A 19073-nucleotide genomic window follows, 5' to 3' on the forward strand; every position below is an offset into this window, starting at 1 on the left:
TTAAGGAGAGGCTCTTCCACTACAGGTAATAGTTCTTTCAGTAGTTTAGTGGGTATTGGATGTAATAAACATGTTGTTGGTTTAGATGCAATGATAAGTTTATTTAGCTCCTCCTGTCCTATCGTTGTAAAGCGGTGTAGTTGTTCTAGAGGGGCCATAATTGAAGCTGATTCATAAGACACCATAGAGGATTGTACATTTATAATTGTGTTTCGGATGCTTTCTATTTTCTCATTGAAGTAATTCATAAAATCATTACTACTAAACTGTAATGGTATATTTTGCTCTTGTGATGTCTGTTTATTTGTTAGTCTAGCCACGGTGTTAAATAAAAACCTTGGATTATTTTGATTATTTTCGATTAGTTTGATGAGATGCTCAGCCCTGGCTGTTTTTAGTGTCTTTTTATAACGTGACATACTGTCTTTCCAAGCGATTCTAAAGACCTCTAAATTAGTTTGTTTCCATTTACGCTCTAAGTTGCGAGTTTCTCCCTTGATAGCATGCGTAGCACTGTTGTACCATGGTGCTTTAGTTTTCTCTCTAACCTTTTTTAATCTAATTGGTGCAACAATATCTAATGTACTAGTAAAATGGTGCTTAAACTGCTAGTCATTTCCTCTAATTCATCTGTTTGTTTGGGTTCACTTAGCAGCTTAGATCAGGTAAGCTATTTGGGAATCCATCTATAGTGGTTGGAAGGATTGTTCTGCCTGGTCTATAACGTAGCGCAACATGACATATTTCAGCAGTATGTATTATGCAAGTCACCATGTAATGATCAGTGACATCATCGCTTTGCGGTATAATATCTATATCGGTTGGAATGGTTCCATATGATATAATCTAGTGTATGATTTAGATGATGAGTGGGACCACTGACATTTTGTTTGACCCCAAAGGAGTTCAATAAGTCTGTAAACGCAGTCCCTAAAGCATCATTTGTATTATCTACGTACAGTGTTAAAATCTCCAGCAATTATTGCTTTATCGACATTCACCAATAGATCCGAGAGAAAGTCTGCGAACTCTTTTAGGAATTCACTATATGGCCCTGGAGGTCTATATACAGTAGCCAAGGCTAGAGATAATATGGATTTCCTTCTTACATCTAAGAGCGTAACATTTAGCACAAGTACTTCAAATGAATTAAACCTGTGACTTGTTTTCTGAGTAATATTAAAAATATCTTTATAAATTGTTGCAACACCGCCGCCACGATCGATCAGGTGAGGCTCATGTTTATAACAGTATCCTGGCGGAGTAGATTCGTTTAGACCGAAATACTCATTTGGTTTAAGCCAGGTTTCAGTAAGGCACAGAACATCGAAGTTATTATCTGTGACCATTTCATTTACAATAACTGCCTTAGGTGTGAGCGATCTAATGTTTAGAAGACGTAGCTTTAGAAATTGTTTTTGTTCACTGATATTTAGATTTTCTGGTTTAATTACAATAAGATTTTTGCTAGATCCTGCACTAGATTTATTGTTTGGCTTCACTATACGAGGAATAGACACGGTTTCTATATAATGTTCCACACTATGCATATTAGTTAAGTTTGGACAGCAAAGGCTGTGATTTGGACTTTGACTTACTAGTCATCTGGTGCGTAACGTCTTGGAGATGTTGTCCGACAGCACAGCCGCTCCGATTCGGCTGGGATGGAGTCCATCTGCACGGTACAGCCTGGGTCTCTCCCAAAAAATGTTAGTATGTTTTTTAGATTAAAACCCTGATTTTAGCCTCTGATTTGTATGCTCTGTTTGAAGGGGCGTGTCTGCCCCCTGAGGAGGGGCATGTCTGCCCCGTGTCTGCCCAACAGGAGCACCACAGGGGACTGTTCTCTCGCCATTTCTCTTCACGCTATACACTTCAGATTTCCAGCACAACAGAGAAGATTGAGGGATCCAAAGCTTTGGCTCAGAGTTGGAGAATGAAAGACAGGGTGAGAGAGTGTCTTCTAATGTTATCTTTAGTCATTTGAGCATCAGATGATTCAACTTGATTAAACTATGACTACGTTTACATGCAGCCAATTTTCGGGTTATGGTCGGGTTAAGGTCACTATTCGGGTTTCTGAAACATTAGGAATAACCCGTTTACATGCGTGAGCAGAGAGAGTCCTGTCATCTCCAAAAATACTCGGACGACTCTGCAGTTGTTGGGTGTATTAGTGGTGGAGACGAGTCAGAGTACAGGAATCTGGTTGACCGCTTTGTGTTGTGGTGTGGGGAAAACCAACTCTTCCTAAATGTGACAAAGACGAAAGAGATGGTGGTGGATTTTTTAGGAGGACCAGGACAACAACACTAAACCCCATTCACCTTCAGGGAGAGGAGGTGGAGGTGGTTGAGAATTTTAAATATCTGGGTGTGTACCTTGACAACAGATTGGATTGGAAGTGCAACATTGAGGCCATTTTCAAGAAGGGTCAGAGTAGACTCTACTTCTTGAGGAAGCTTAGGTCTTTCAATTGCTACGTCCCAATTTGCATACGATCCGTCCTAAATAGTATTCAAAAATAGAATTAGTACATCCTAAATCGTAGTATGTTGAAATGAGGGTTTCAAAGATACCCGGATGGTCTACTTTTTGTGGTCAGAATCCGAAGTGTAGATCGATGCACACTCTAACGGCTGATATTGCCCACAAACCATTGCGCGTTGGACGAGGATTCGGTTAGAACTACAAACACGAGTAAAAAGTGTTAAAAAAACTACAGACACGTAGTCGATACGGAGGACGCGCGAGTCCCCGCGGTTGTGTAGAGAGGTTTAGATAAAGAGCTTTGAGTGATTAATTATCAGTATCTGAAAATGAATTTATTCAATGTTGTCCACATATTGCATTTGCAGCTGCATTGTGAACTTTTGTAAAGACACATTTAGCCATTACGTTTTAAATGCATCAATATATTTAAATTGCAAACATGAGGAGAGCATGAAAGACCCACAACTGGCAGATGAACATGCTCTCCGGAACGGTAGGAAATAAAATTAGATAGAATGGAGGATTTTAACGGTGACAAGATGATTGACAGGGCAGTTTACGGTGACAGGATGCACGCAGCACGCGACAGAGCTGTCCGTTAAAGATGACGTGATAGTATGTCCCAAAGCTTGCCTACTCTTTTGCTACACACTCAAAAGTATGTACTTTTTCCTCACAAAAAGAGTACATACTTTTAGGGCGTAGTATAAGTAAGTGAATTGGGACGCAGCAAATGTATGCAGCAGGATGATGTATATGTTCTATCAGTCTGTTGTCGAAAGCGCAATTCTCTTTGCTGCCATCTGCTGGGGCAGTAGTATCAGAGTCAGTGACAGCAAGAGACTGAATAAGTTAATAAAGAAGGCTGGCTCTGTGCTGGGGTTTGCTCTGGAGCCCCTGGAGTTGGTTGTGGAGAGAAGAATGTTACACAAATTACACAACATCATCGACAACACTTCACATCCGCTGCACAACCTGCTGGTTGGGCAGCAGAGTGTATTCAGCTGGAGATTTCTACAACTCCGCTGTATAGGGATGCACCGATACCGACCGGTATCTGGTATCGGCCTCGATACCACATTTTCTAAAGTACTCGTACTCGTTAAAAGTCCCCCGATACCGGGGACCGATACCATGTTCTGAGAAATGGGTTAATCACAGGCGCCGAGTGCCCACCCCCAGGCTCCGGCTGCAGCTCAGAGCGGGGAGATGGGGAGACATATCAGCCGTGTGGAACAGTGATGCGTGGGTCAATGTATAAACAACCCGCACACTACCAACGTTTTCAACTACTCGGACCGCAAAAAAAGTAAGAAAATATTGTACCCGACCCTCTTCCTGACCGTATTTTTTAAAAGTAGTACATGCTCATCGTAGCGTCATTGGGCCATAAACGTGTAACAACACAGCATCGCAAGAAGACGTAGCCTACATATAACAAAGGCAGCACTTTGGTCATCATCTTTCGTTATTTCGGTAAATGTCTCCCACACTTACTCTTTCTATTTGTGTATTTGCGGAGCTTCCACTCCCCAGTCTTCACCTTTTCTCTTGCCGCCTCCATCTCTCTGCAGACTAGTGATCATAGACATGGCCGGTTCGTGAACGAATCGGTTCTTTTTAATGAACCGGTCGAACCAGTACGCTAAATCGAACTGAATCATTCGCATCAGTTCACGTCTTGCGTCAGTGCTGATCCACAAGTTACTACAGTTACTCACTTTCAGACATGCCTGACAGTCCCTCCGAGTTGAAATAAACCAATATCCCGAATTATATTTTACTCCAGTAACTCTAACAGTTCACTGAACTGAGACATGTTGTTGATACTGCTGATACTGCGCATCCGCGTATAGTAACGAACGCAGAGGTACAGCGGTTCTCGGATCACACCAGTACAGAACTGAGAACTGTTTAGACTGAGCTTGTGTGTCATCTTCGTGCCAGTTATTCAGCCAATAAATAAATTCGGCCTATATATTTCATAGAAAATTCTATCTAGTACTATATAAATACAAAGGTTTAATTGGCATTTTTTTCCAAACGACCTGACCGACCGCGACCCGAATATCATTAAAAATATTTTTGGATGACCCGTAACTGCGGGTAACCGCGGGTGACCGCGGCGCAGGCACCCGCTCATTTTGGATCAACCCGTGCATCACTGGTGTGGAACAATTTCAAAGTGAATGGCTTTGGATTAGGAGAATAAGTTTACTTGTAGTCGCCAAGTTACTTATAGTCAGTTGAATGTCTGTTGGGGGACCAAATAAATAAAGTGTTATCAGATATTAAGCTGATCGTACTAATACTCTAGTCTACTAATACTCTAATGACAGTTAGTTGACATGTAATTGAAAAGTTACTTATAGTTAGTAAAGTGGACTATCGAAATAAAGTGTTACCCAAGTAATTTAATCAAGGACCTAAAAACCCGTATATAAAAATATTTAAATCATGTTTTTTTTGTTTTTTTATTAAGTACTCGGTAACGGTATCGGCGAGTACTGAAATGCAAGTACTCGTACTCGTACTCGTTTTCCAAAAAAGTGGTATCGGTGCATCCCTACCGCTGTAGCAAGGACCATTACAGGAAGTAATTTCTACCCACTGCCAATTACAATCCACAACAACTCTCTGGGCAGGGAGAGGAGACAAAGGAGACAGAATGACACGTGAATATATAGGACAGTATATTATTTTTAACATTATATTTAACACTCAATATTCACATGTGATATTAATCTTGTGCACTGTTGCACTTGTGTATACATTTTATACTTGCTAAGATACATTGTAATATTTTTATTTTATTTTTTATTCTTTTTATTTATTCATCAGTATCAGTTTATGTTATGTGTTTGGTTTGTATTGTGTGTTAAATCCTGCGGCAACACTGAAATTTCCCCTTGGGGATTAATAAAGTTTTTCTAATCGAATCTAATCTTGTACATCCGAACACTGATCAACTGCTATGCTTCGCTTGTTTGCTAGACATGATACCTCTCAAAGAAAAACTAAAATTGCTCCTGCGTGTTCGTACTTCCTGTTCCTAGCTTGTTTTCTCATGGGCGGGCCAAATTCTCTGTGCGGGCAAAGCAGAGAAAGAGGAGGTAACCTTTCCTCATTATGACGTAATAACGAAGAGATTCAAGATCAGCGCGTCTGAGCTGCAGAGAAGAGAAAAATAGCCAAAGCTCGGTTTACTCCGATTGAAAATTCTAGACACAAGGGGACCAAATAAAGGCTAGGGGAACTAATATTAATGTTAAAAAACCTCAGAAAGTGAATATTTCATGTCAGGGGACCTTTAATTGAACCATTTCAATAATACACAACTCCTCTGTCTCGCTCTTTCTACTTTCTACATTTGCAAACTTAGTCGTATAATTGTAGTTTTTCTGTATGGTCTTTTTCCAGATTCTTTATGAAAATGGACGCTGAGCTGCTTAATTCCCCTGTTGTGGGTCTGGCGGAGGAGGAAGAGGTCGACATGACTGACTGGAACCTTCCACTGGCCTTCATGAAGAAACGCCACACAGAGAAGATTGAGGGATCCAAAGCTTTGGCTCAGAGTTGGAGAATGAAAGACAGGGTGAGAGAGTCTTCTAATGTTATCTTTAGTCATTTGAGCATCAGACGATTCAACTTGATTAAACTATGACTACGTTTACATGCAGCCAATTTTCGGGTTATGGTCGGGTTAAGGTCACTCTTCGGCTTTCTGAAACATTAGGAATAATCCGTTTATAATGGGTTTTTGGATGATTTACTCATTTTTGGATGATTTACTCTTTACATACTTTAACAAACTCCTCCTAGGGATTTAGTCGGATCGACTTCACATTTCTGCTGTGACTTCTAAAGGCATTGACGATGAAAGTTGTGCTATCTGCGTGTTTTCGTCAGTGGGCGTGTCTGAGGCGTCGACGATTCACCATGAAACAGGAAGTTGTAGTAAACGCACAAAAATGGAATAACCAGTCCTGACATGCTTGCCCAATTTGGTGAGTATTTGATCATGTTGCGGCCGCGGAAATGGCGCTTACTTTGCAGAAAAAAGAAAAAAAAAAGAATCCCAACAGTTTCAATAGGGGACTCGCACCGTTAATGTTTGGGCCCTAAAAAAAATAAAAAAAAATAATCCCAACAGTTTCAATAGGGGCCTCGCACCGTTAGTGCTGGGGTCCTAATAATCCTAACAGTTTCAATAGGGGCCTCGCACCGTTAGTGCTCGGGCCCTCAATATATGGCATATATATACACATACACACCCACACACACACACACACTACCGGTCAAAAGTTTTAGATCAGTAAGATTTTTTATTAGGGCCCGAGTACTAATGGTGCGAGGCCCCTATTGAAACGTTTAGGGTTATTAGGGCCCGAGCACTAACGGTGTGAGGGCGCTATTAAAACTCTTAGAATTATTTTTTTTTAGGGCCCGAGCACTAACTGTGGGAGGCCCAATAGGGGATTATCACGCTTCCGGGTTTCTTGGGCGGGATTTGTCAACTTTGTGCATGTCCACTTCCGACGCAGTTCAACAATGCCTGAGACGAATGCTATATCTGTCACTGCTCTGTTCCACTTTGTAAATCTAACCAACAACGCCAACCCTACCTAAGTTTTCATGGATTCCCGACTGAATTGAGTATAAGGAAGAAGTGGATTAAAACTTTAAAATAAAACAAGGTAACATGTTTGTTTGCAGCCGGCAATTTAGTGAATCAGACTAATTTACCAGGGATGCCGTATAAATAAACTTAGTGTAGTCTGTCATCAGTTCGCCAGCGAGATCGGTGATTCAACGAAAGTGGCAGTGCACAAAGATCACAGATTCAGGAAGTACTACGTATCAGCGTGATAATCCCCTATTGAAACCGTTAGAATTATATTTAGGGCCCGAGCACTAACTGTGCAAGGCCCTATTGAAACTGTTGGGATTATTTTTAGGGCCCGAGCACTAACTGTGCGAGGCCCTATTGAAACTGTTGGGATTATTATTAGGGCCCGAGCACTAACAGTGCGAGGACCCTATTGAAACTGTTAGGGTTATTTTTAGGGCTCGAGCACTAACAGTGCAAGGACCCTATTGAAACTGTTAGGGTTATTTTTAGGGCCCGAGCACTAACAGTGCGAGGACCCTATTGAAACTGTTAGGGTTATTTTTCTTTTTTCTGCAAAGTAAGCGCCATTTTCGGGGCCGCAACATGCTCAAAAAGTCACCAAATTTGGCATGCCTGTCAGGACTGGTGAAAAATTTCATATTTTGTGGGTTTCGCGAATGGGCGGGGCAAAATGGCTCGCTAGCGCCACCTAGAAAATTGGAAAAAATTAGCCCCTCGTCCATGTTCAACCTACATGCACGAAATTTGGTGGGGATGTGTATCATTTCAAGACGCACAAAAAAGCCTCAAGAACCCATACCCTAAACTCGACAGGAAGTCCCCCATTTTGAATTTGGCGGCCATTTTTGGACGATTTACACACTCCGTACTTTAACGAACTCCTCCTAGGGATTTAGTCGGATCGACTTCAAATTTCTGCTGTGCCTTCTAAAGGCATTGACGATGTAAAGTTGTGCTATCTGCGCGTTTTCGTCGATGGGCATGTCCGTGGCGTCGAAGATTCGCCATGAAACAAAAAGTAGTAGTAACTTGGCTGTAATTGCCCAGATCTGCACGAAATTTAACACATTTGACAAGAGTCCCGCCGTGAACAAATCTACATGCCGACATTCACCCACAGTCATAGCGCCACCTAGTGACAGCAGGAAGTGACCTTTAACGAAGCAGTACCCGTCGCATGTTTGACCGACATGTACGAAATTTCTGTGGTACATCTACCATGTCCAGACACACAGAAAAGTCTCTTGGAGCGTTGCCCTAAACTCAACAGGAAGTCAGCCATTTCTAATTTTACTGCCATTTTGGGATGATTTACTCATTACGTACTTTAACAAACTCCACCTAGGGATTTAGTTGGATCGACTTAAAATTTCTGCTGTGCCTTCTAAAGGCATTGACGATGTAAAGTTGTGTTATCTGCGCATTTTCGTCGATGGGCGTGTCCGCGGCGTCGAAGATTCGCCATGAAACAGGAAGTTGTAGTAACTTGGCTGTAAATGCCCAGATCTGCACAACATTTTACACATTTGACGAGTCCCGCCCTGAACAAATCTACATGCCGACATTCACCCACAGTCATAGTGCCACCTGCTGGCAATAGGAAGTGACCTTTAATGAAGCAGCGTAGCAAATTCACAGCCGCACCGGCTGAGCTGCAAAATATCCAACGCGGCCGCCTCAGATCCCGACACGCAACAGGTGCGAGGGCCCGCCTATCGCTGCTTGCAGCTTTAATTAGGGCCCGAGCACTAACAGTGCGAGGACCTTATTGAAACTGTTAGGGTTATTTATTTATTTTTTTTCTTTTTTCTTTTTAGGGCCTGAGCACTAACAGTGCGAGGACCCTATTGAAACTGTTAGGATTATTAGGGCCCGAGCACTAACAGTGCGAGGACCCTATTGAAACTGTTAGGATTATTTATTTTATTTTTAGGGCCCGAGCACTAACAGTGCGAGGACCCTATTGAAACTGTTAGGGTTATTTTTTTTTTCTTTTTTCTGCAAAGTAAGTGCCATTTTCGGGGCCGCAACATGCTCAAAAACTCACCAAATTTGGCACGCATGTCAGGACTGGTGAAAAATTTCGTATTTTGTGGGTTTCGCAGATGGGCGGGGCAAAATGGCACGCTAGCGCCACCTAGAAAATTGGAAAAAATTAGCCCCTCTTCCACGTTCAACCTACATGCACGAAATTTGGTGGGGACGTGTATCATATCAAGACGCACAAAAAAGCCTCAAGAACCCATACCCTAAACTCGACAGGAGGTCCGCCATTTTGAATTTGGCGGCCATTTTTGGACGATTTACAGACTCCGTACTTTAACGAACTCCTCCTAGGGATTTAGTCGGATCGACTTAAAATTTCTGCTGTGCCTTCTAAAGGCATTGACGATGTAAAGTTGTGCTATCTGCGCGTTTTCGTCGATGGGCGTGTCCGTGGCGTCGAAGATTCGCCATGAAACAGGAAGTTGTACTAACTTGGCTGTAAATGCCCAGATCTGCACGAAATTTTACACATTTGACAAGAGTCCCGCCGTGAACAAATCTACATGCCGACATTCACCCACAGTCATAGCGCCACCTGCTGGCAACAGGAAGTGACCTTTAACGAAGCAGCCCCCGCCGCTTGTTTGACCGACATGTACGAAATTTCTGTGGTACATCTACCATGACCAGACGCACAAAAAAGCCTCAAGAACCCATACCCTAAACTCGACAGGAAGTCCGCCATTTTGAATTCGGCGACCGATTTGGGACGATTTACACACTCCGTACTTTAACGAACTCCTCCTAGGGATTTAGTCGGATCAACTTCAAATTTCTGCTGTACCTTCTAAAGGCATTGACGATGTAAAGTTGTGCTATCTGCACGTTTTCGTCGATGGGCGTGTCCGTGGCGTCGATGATTCACCATGAAACAGGAAGTTGTAGTAACTTGGCTGTAAATGCCCAGATCTACACGAAATTTTACACATTTGACAAGAGTCCCGTCCTGAACAAATCTACATGCCGACATTCACCCACATTCATAGCGCCACCTAGTGGCAAGAGGAAGTGACATTTAACGAAGCAGCCCCCGTCGCATGTTTGACCGACATGTACGAAATTTCTGTGGTACATCTACCATGTCCAGACGCACAGAAAAGTCTCTTGGAGCGATGCCCTAAACTCAACAGGAAGTCAGCCATTTCTAATTTTACCGCCATTTTTGGATGATTTACTCATTACGTACTTTAACTAACTCCTCCTAGGGCTTTAGTCGGATCGCCTTCAAATTTCTGCTGTGCCTTCTAAAGGCATTGACGATGAAAAGTTGTGCTATCTGCGCGTTTTTGTCGATGGGCGTGTCCGTGGCGTCGATGATTCGCCATGAAACAGGAAGTTGTAGTAACTTGGCTGTAAATGCCCAGATCTGCACGAAATTTAACACATTTGACAAGAGTCCCGCCCTGATCAAATCTACATGCCGACATTCACCCACAGTCATAGCGCCACCTGCTGGCAACAGGAAGTGGCCTTTAACGAAGCAGTGTGGCAAATGCACAGCCGCACTGGCTGAGCTGCAGAAAATGAAACGCGGCCGCCTCACACCCCGACGTGCTACAGGTGCGAGGGCCCGCCCATCGCTGCTTGCAGCTTTAATTTTTTATTTTTTCTGCAAAGTAAGTGCCATTTTCGGGGCCGCAACATGCTCAAAAACTCACCAAATTTGGCATGCATGTCAGGACTGGTGAAAAATTTCGTATTTTGTGGGTTTCGCGGATGGGCGGGGCAAAATGGCACGCTAGCGCCACCTAGAAAATTGGAAAAAATTAGCCCCTCGTCCACGTTCAACCTACATGCACGAAATTTGGTGGGGACGTGTATCATATAAAGACGCACAAAAAAGCCTCAAGAACCCATACCCTAAACTCGACAGGAGGTCCGCCATTTTGAATTTGGCGGCCATTTTTTGACTATTTACAGACTCCGTACTTTAACGAACTCCTCCTAGGGATTTTGTCGGATCGACTTAAAATTTCTGCTGTGCCTTCTAAAGGCATTGACGATGTAAATTTGTGCTATCTGCGCGTTTTCGTCGATGGGCGTGTCCGTGGCGTCGAAGATTCGCCATGAAACAGGAAGTTGTAGTAACTTGGCTATAAATGCTCAGATCTGCAGGAAATTTTACACATTTGACAAGGGTCCCGCCCTGAAAAAAATCTACATGCCGATATTCACCAACAGTCATAGCGCCACCTAGTGGCAAGAGGAAGTGACCTTTAATAAAGCAGCCCCCGCCGCATGTTTGACCGACATGCACAAAATTTCTGTGGTACATCTACCATGTCCAGACGCACAGAAAAGCCTCTTGGAGCAATGCCCTAAACTTGACAGGAAGTCGGCCATTTCTAATTTTACTGCCATTTTTGGATGATTTACACACTCTGTACTTTAACAAACTCCTCCTAGGGATTTAGTCAGATCGACTTCAAATTTCTGCTGTCCCTTCTAAAGGCATTGATGATGTAAAGTTGTGCTATCTGCGCATTTTCGTTGATGGGCGTGTCCGTGGCGTCGATGATTCGCCATGAAACAGGAAGTTGTATTAACTTGGCTGTAAATGCCCAGATCTGCACTAAATTTTACACATTTGACAAGAGTCCCGCCCTGAACAAATCTACATGTCGACATTCACCAACAGTCATAGCGCCACCTGCTGGCAACAGGAAGTGACCTTTAATGAAGCGTAGTAAATTCACAGCCGCACTGGCTGAGCTCCAGAATATGCAACGCGGCCGCCTCACAACCCGACGTGCTACAGGTGCGAGGGCCCGCCCATCGCTGCTTGCAGCTTTAATTATTTTTAGGGCCCGAGCACTAACAGTGCGAGGACCCTATTGAAACTGTTAGGATTATTATTTTTTTTTTTCTTTTTTCTTTTTTCTGCAAAGTAAGCGCCATTTTCGGGGCCGCAACATGCTCAAAAACTCACCAAATTTGGCACGCATGTCAGGACTGGTGAAAAATTTCGTATTTTGTGGGTTTCACGGATGGGCGTGGCAAAACGGCACGCTAGCGCCACCTAGAAAATTGGAAAAAAATAGCCCCTCGTCCATGTTCAACCTACATGCACGAAATTTGGTGGGGACGTGTATCATATCAAGATGCACAAAAAAGCCTCAAGAACCCATACCCTAAACTCGACAGGAGGTCCGCCATTTTGAATTTGGCGACCGATTTGGGACGATTTACACACTCCGTACTTTAACGAACTCCTCCTAGGGATTTAGTGGGATCAACTTCAAATTTCTGCTGTACCTTCTAAAGGCATTGACGATGTAAAGTTGTGCTATCTGCGCGTTTTCGTCGATGGGTGTGACCGTGGCGTCGATGATTCGCCATGAAACAGGAAGTTGTAGTAACTTGGCTGTAAATGCTCAGATCTGCACGAAATTTTACACATTTGACAAGAGTCCCGCCCTGAACAAATCTACATGCCGATATTCACCCACAGTCATAGCGCCATCTGCTGGCAACAGGAAGTGACCTTTAATGAAGCAGCCCCCGCCGCTTGTTTGACCGACATGTACGAAATTTCTGTGGTGCATCTACCATGACCAGACGCACAAAAAAGCCTCAAGAACCCATACCCTAAACTCGACAGTCCCGCCCTGAACAAATCTACATGCCGACATTCACCCACAGTAATAGCGCCACCTAGTGGCAACAGGAAGTGTCTTTTAACGAAGCAGCCCCCGCCCCATGTTTGAGCGACATATACGAAATTTCTGTGGTACATCTAACATGTCCAGACACACAAAAAAGTCTCTTGGAGCAATGCCCTAAACTCAACAGGAAGTCGGCCATTTCAAATTTTACCGCCATTTTTCGATGATTTACTCATTACGTACTTTAACTAACTCCTCCTAGGGATTTAGTCAGATCGATTTCAAATTTCTGCTGTGCCTTTTAAAGGCATTGACGATGTAAAGTTGTGCTATCTGTGCGTTTTCATCGATGGGCGTGTCCGTGGCATCGATGATTCGCCATGAAACAGGAAGTTATAGTAACTTGGCTGTAAATGCCCAGATCTGCACAAAATTTTACACATTTGACAAGAGTCCCGCCCTGAACAAATCTACATGCCGACATTCACCCACAGTCATAGCGCCACCTGCTGGCAACAGGAAGTGACTTTTAACGTAGCAGCCCCCACCGCACGTTTGACCGACATGTACGAAATTTCTGTGGTACATCTACCATGTCCAGACGCACAGAAAAGTCTCTTGGAGCAATGCCCTAAACTCAACAGGAAGTCAGCCAGTTCTAATTTTACCGCCATTTTTGGATGATTTACTCATTACGTACTTTAACTAACTCCTCCTAGGGACTTAGTCGGATCGACTTCAAATTTCTGCTGTGGCTTCCAAAGGCATTGATGATGTAAAGTTGTGCTGTCTGCGTGTTTTCGTTGATGGGCGTGTCTGTGGCGTCGATGATTCGCCATGAAAGAGGAAGTTGTAGTAATTTGGCTGTAAATGCCCTGATCTGCACGAAATTTAACACATTTGACAAGAGTCCCGCCCTGATCAAATCTACATGCCGACATTCACCCACAGTCATAGCGCCACCTGCTGGCAACAGGAAGTGGCCTTTAACGAAGCAGTGTGGCAAATGCACAGCCGCACTGGCTGAGCTGCAGAAAATGAAACGCGGCCGCCTCAGACCCCGACGTGCTACAGGTGCGAGGGCCCGCCCATCGCTGCTTGCAGCTTTAATTAGGGCCCGAGCACTAACAGTGCGAGGACCCTATTGAAACTGTTAGGGTTATTTTTTTATTTTTTTTTTTTTTTTTTCTGCAAAGTAAGTGCCATTTTCGGGGCCGCAACATGCTCAAAAACTCACCAAATTTGGCACGCATGTCAGGACTGGTGAAAAATTTCGTATTTTATGGGTTTCGCGGATGGGCGGGGCAAAATGGCACGCTAGCGCCACCTAGAAAATTGGAAAAAATTAGCCCCTCGTCCACGTTCAACCTACATGCACGAAATTTGTTGGGGACGTGTATCATATCAAGACGCACAAAAAAGCCTCAAGAACCCATACCCTAAACTCGACAGGAGGTCCGCCATTTTGAATTTGGCGGCCATTTTTGGAAGATTTACAGACTCCGTACTTTAACGAACTCCTCCTAGGGATTTAGTCGGATCGACTTAAAATTTCTGCTGTGCCTTCTAAAGGCATTGACGATGTAAAGTTGTGCTATCTGCGCGTTTTTGTCGATGGGCGTGTCCGTGGCGTCGAAGATTCGCCATGAAACAGGAAGTTGTAGTAACTTGGCTGTAAATGCCCAGATCTGCACGAAATTTTACACATTTGACAAGAGTCCCGCCCTGAACTAATCTACATGCCGACATTCCCCCACAGTCATAGCGCCACCTGCTGGCAACAGGAAGTGACCTTTAACGAAGCAGCCCCCGCCGCTTGTTTGACCGACATGTACGAAATTACTGTGGTACATCTACCATGACCAGACGCACAAAAAAGCCTCAAGAACCCATACCCTAAACTCGACAGGAAGTCCGCCATTTTGAATTTGGCGACCGATTTGGGACGATTTACACACTCCGTACTTTAACGAACTCCTCCTAGGGATTTAGTCGGATCAACTTAAAATTTCTGCTGTACCTTCTAAAGGCATTGATGATGTAAAGTTGTGCTATCTGCGCGTTTTCGTCGATGGGCGTGTCTGTGGCGTCGATGATTCGCCATGAAACAGGAAGTTGTAGTAACTTGGCTGTAAATGCCCAGATCTACACGAAATTTTACACATTTGACTAGAGTCCCGCCCTGAACAAATCTACATGCCGACATTCACCCACATTCATAGCGCCACCTAGTGGCAAGAGGAAGTGACTTTTAATGAAGCAGCCCCCGTCGCATGTTTGACCGACATGTACGAAATTTCTGTGGTACATCTACCATGTCCAGACGCACAGAAAAGTCTCTTGGAGCGATGCCCTAAACTCAACAGGAAGTCAGCCATTTCTAATTTTACCGCCATTTTTGGATGATTTACTCATTACGTACTTTAACTAACTCCTCCTAGGGCTTTAGTCGGATCGACATCACATTTCTGCTGTGCCTTCTAAAGGCATTGACGATGTATAGTTGTGCTATCTGTGCGTTTTCGTCCATGGGCGTGTCCGTGGCGTTGATGATTCGCCATGAAACAGGAAGTTGTTGTAACTTGGCTGTAAATGCCCAGACCTGCACGAAATTTTATATATTTGACAAGAGTCCTGTCCTGAACAAATCTACATGCCGACATTCACCCACAGTCATAGTGCCACCTAGTGGCAACAGGAAGTGACCTTTAACGAAGCAGCCCCTGCCGCATGTTTGACCGACATGTACGAAATTTTTGTGGTACAACTAACATATCCAGACGCACAGAAAAGTCTCTTGGAGCGATGCCCTAAACTCAACAGGAAATCGGCCATTTCTAATTTTACCGCCATTTTTGGATGATTTTTTCATTACGTACTTTAACTAACTCCTCCTAGGGATTTAGTCGGATCGACTTCAAATTTCTGCTGTGCCTTCTAAAGGCATTGACGATGTAAAGTTGTGAAATCTGCGCATTTTCCTCAATGGGCGTGTCCGTGGCGTCGATGATTCGCCATGAAAGAGGAAGTTGTAGTAATTTGGCTGTAAGTGTCCAGATCTGCACCAAATTTTACACATTTGACAAGAGTCCCGCCCTGAACAAATCTACATGCCGACATTCACCCTAAGTCATAGCGCCACCTGCTGGCAACAGGAAGTGACCTTTAATGAAGCAGCGAACCAAATTCAGAGCCGCAACGGCTGAGCCACAGAATATGCAACTCGGCCGCCTCACACCCCAACGCACTACAGGTGCGAGGGCCCGCCCATCGCTGCTTGCAGCTTTAATTAGGGCCCGAGCACTAACAGTGCGAGGACCCTATTGAAACTGTTAGGGTTATTTATTTATTTATTTTTTCTTTTTTCTGCAAAGTAAGCTCCATTTTCACGGCCACAACATGCTCAAAAACTCACCAAATTTGGCACGCATGTCAGGACTGGTGAAAAATTTCGTATTTTGTGGGTTTCGCGGATGGGCGTGGCAAAATGGCTCCCTAGCGCCACCTAGAAAATTGGAAAAAATTAGCCCCTCGTCCACGTTCAACCTACAAACACGAAATTTGGTGGGGACGTGTATCATATCAAGACGCACAAAAAAGCCTCAAGAACCCATACCCTAACCTCAACAGGAAGTCGGCCATTTTGAATTTGGCGCCCATTTTGGGACGATTTACACACTCAGTACTTTAACGAACTCCTCCTAGGGATTTAGTCGTATCGACTTCAAATTTCTGCTGTGCCTTCTAAAGGCATTGACGATGTAAAGTTGTGCTATCTGCGCGTTTTCGTCGATGGGCGTGTCCGTGGCGTCGAAGATTCGCCATGAAACAGGAAGTTGTAGTAACTTGGCTGTAAATGCCCAGATCTGCACGAAATTTTACACATTTGACAAGAGTCCTGCCCTGAACAAATCTACATGCTGACATTCACCCACAGTAATAGCGCCACCTGCTGGCAACAGGAAGTGACCTTTAACGAAGCAGCCCCCGTCGCATGTTTGACCGACATGTACGAAATTTCTGTGGTACATCTACCATGTCCAGACACACAGAAAAGTCTCTTGGAGCATTGCCCTAAACTCAACAGGAAGTCAGCCATTTCTAATTTTATCGCCATTTTGGGATGATTTACTCATTACGTACTTTAACTAACTCCTCCTAGGGCTTTAGTCGGATCGACTTCACATTTCTGCTGTGCCTTCTAAAGGCATTGACGATGTAAAGTTGTGCTATCTGCGCATTTTCGTCGATGGGCGTGTCCGTGGCGTCGATGATTTGCCATGAAACAGGAAGTTGTAGTAACTTGGCTGTAAATGCCCAGATATGCATGAAATTTTATACCTTTGACAAGATTCCCGTCCTGAAGAAATCTACATGCCGAACATTCACCCACAGTCATAGCGCCACCTGCTGGCAACAGGAAGTGACTTTTAACGAAGCAGCCCCCGTCGCATGTTTGACCGACATGTACGAAATTTCTGTGGCACATCTACCATGTCCAGACGCACTGAAAAGTCTCTTGGAGCGATGCCCTAAACTCAACAGGAAGTCGGCCATTTCGAATTTTACCGCCATTTTTGGATGATTTACTCATTACGTACTTTAACTAACTCCTCCTAGGGCTTTAGTCGGATCGACTTCACATTTCTGCTGTGCCTTCTAAAGGCGTTAACGATGAAAAGTTGTGCTATCTGCGCGTTTTCGTCGATGGGCGTGTCCGTGGCGTCGATGATTCGCCATGAAACAGGAAGTTGTAGTAACTTCGCTGTAAAAGCCCAGATATGCATGAAATTTTACACATTTGACAAGAGTCCCACCCTGAACAAATCTACATTTTGACATTCACCCACAGTCATAGTGCCAACTGTTGGCAACAGGAAGTGACCTTTAACGAAGCAGCGTAGCAAATGCACAGCCGCACTGGCTGAGCTGCAGAAAATGCAACGTGGCCGCCTCAGACCCCGAAGTGCTACAGGTGCGAGGGCCCGCCCTTCGCTGCTTGCAGCTTTAATTTTTTTCTTTTTTCTGCAAAGTAAGCGCCATTTTCGGGGCTGCAACATGCTCAAAAAGTCACCAAATTTGGCATGCATGTCAGGACTGGTGAAAAATTTCGTATTTTGTGGGATTTACACACTCCGTACTTTAACGAACTCCTCCTAAGGATTTAGTCGGATCAACTTCAAATTTCTGCTGTACCTTCTAAAGGCATTGACGATGTAAAGTTGTGCTATCTGCGCGTTTTCGTCGATGGGCGTGTCCGTGGCATCGATGATTCCCCATGAAACAGGAAGTTGTAGTAACTTGGCTGTAAATGCCCAGATCTGCATGAAATTTAACACATTTGACAAGAGTCCCGCCCTGAACAAATCTACATGCCGATATTCACCCACAGTCATAGCGCAACCTAGTGGCAACAGGCAGTAACTTTTAATGAAGCAGCCCCCGCCGCACGTTTGACCGACATGTACGAAATTTCTGTGGTACATCTACCATGTCCAGACGCTAAGAAAAGTCTCCCGGAGCAATGCCCTAAACTCAACAGGAAGTCGGCCATTTTTTAATTTTACCACCATTTTTGGATGATTTACTCATTACGTACTTTAACTAACTCCTCCTAGGGATTTAGACGAATCGACTTCAAATTTCTTCTGTGCCTTATAAAGGCATTGACGATGTAAAGTAGTGCTATCTGCATGTTTCTTCGATGGGCGTGTCCGTGGCGTTGATGATTCGCCATGAAACAGGAAGTTGTAAGTAACTTGGCTGTAAATGCCCAGATCTGCACGAAATTTTACACATTTGACAAGAGTCCCACCCTGAACAAATCTACATGCTGACATTCACCCACAGTCATAGCGCCACCTGCTGGCAACAGGAAGTGACCTTAAACGAAGCAGCCCCCGCCGCACGTTTGACCTACATTTACGTAATTTCTGTGGCACATGGATCATGTCCAGACGTACATAAAAGTCTCCTGGAGCAATACCCTAAACCCAACAGGAAGTCGGCCATTTTGAATTTTACATCAATTTTTGGGTGATTTGGATGCGTAGCAAATTCACAGCCGCACCGGCTGAGCTCCAGAATATGCAACGCGGCCGCCTCACACCCCGACGCGCTACAGGTGCGAGGGCCCGCCCATTGGTGCTTGCAGCTTTAATAATATTTATAACCGCTACAATGAGCTGTGTACACGCAAGTGACGGGATTTCGGGTGTACGAGTATGGCGCTCGGAATGTTCCATTCGGCGACGAGACTGACAAGCAAGACAGATAACACACGTGAATACGTGCGT

General features: G+C 44.2%; 1 protein-coding gene across 8 annotated transcripts in view; it reads left to right on the forward strand.

Moving 5' to 3' along the window:
* rptor (regulatory associated protein of MTOR, complex 1) overlaps positions 1-19073 on the forward strand; it is a 402321-nt gene that overhangs the window by 42225 nt on the left and 341023 nt on the right. For 6 of the 8 annotated variants that reach the window (XM_089134067.1, XM_089134063.1, XM_089134065.1 and 3 more), the window contains exon 2: positions 5914-6088. The exons of the other annotated variants lie outside the window; for them this stretch is intronic. In XM_089134067.1, the coding sequence (XP_088990193.1) occupies positions 5921-6088 (168 nt within the window). In that variant the 5' untranslated portion in view covers positions 5914-5920. The remainder of the gene's footprint in view (positions 1-5913; positions 6089-19073) is intronic. 8 annotated transcript variants of the gene reach the window in all.

Source organism: Pimephales promelas, chromosome 8 (genome assembly GCF_988280905.1).
Source record: "Pimephales promelas chromosome 8, fPimPro1.hap1.1, whole genome shotgun sequence".
In the NCBI taxonomy this organism is placed as follows: Eukaryota; Metazoa; Chordata; class Actinopteri; order Cypriniformes; family Leuciscidae; genus Pimephales; species Pimephales promelas.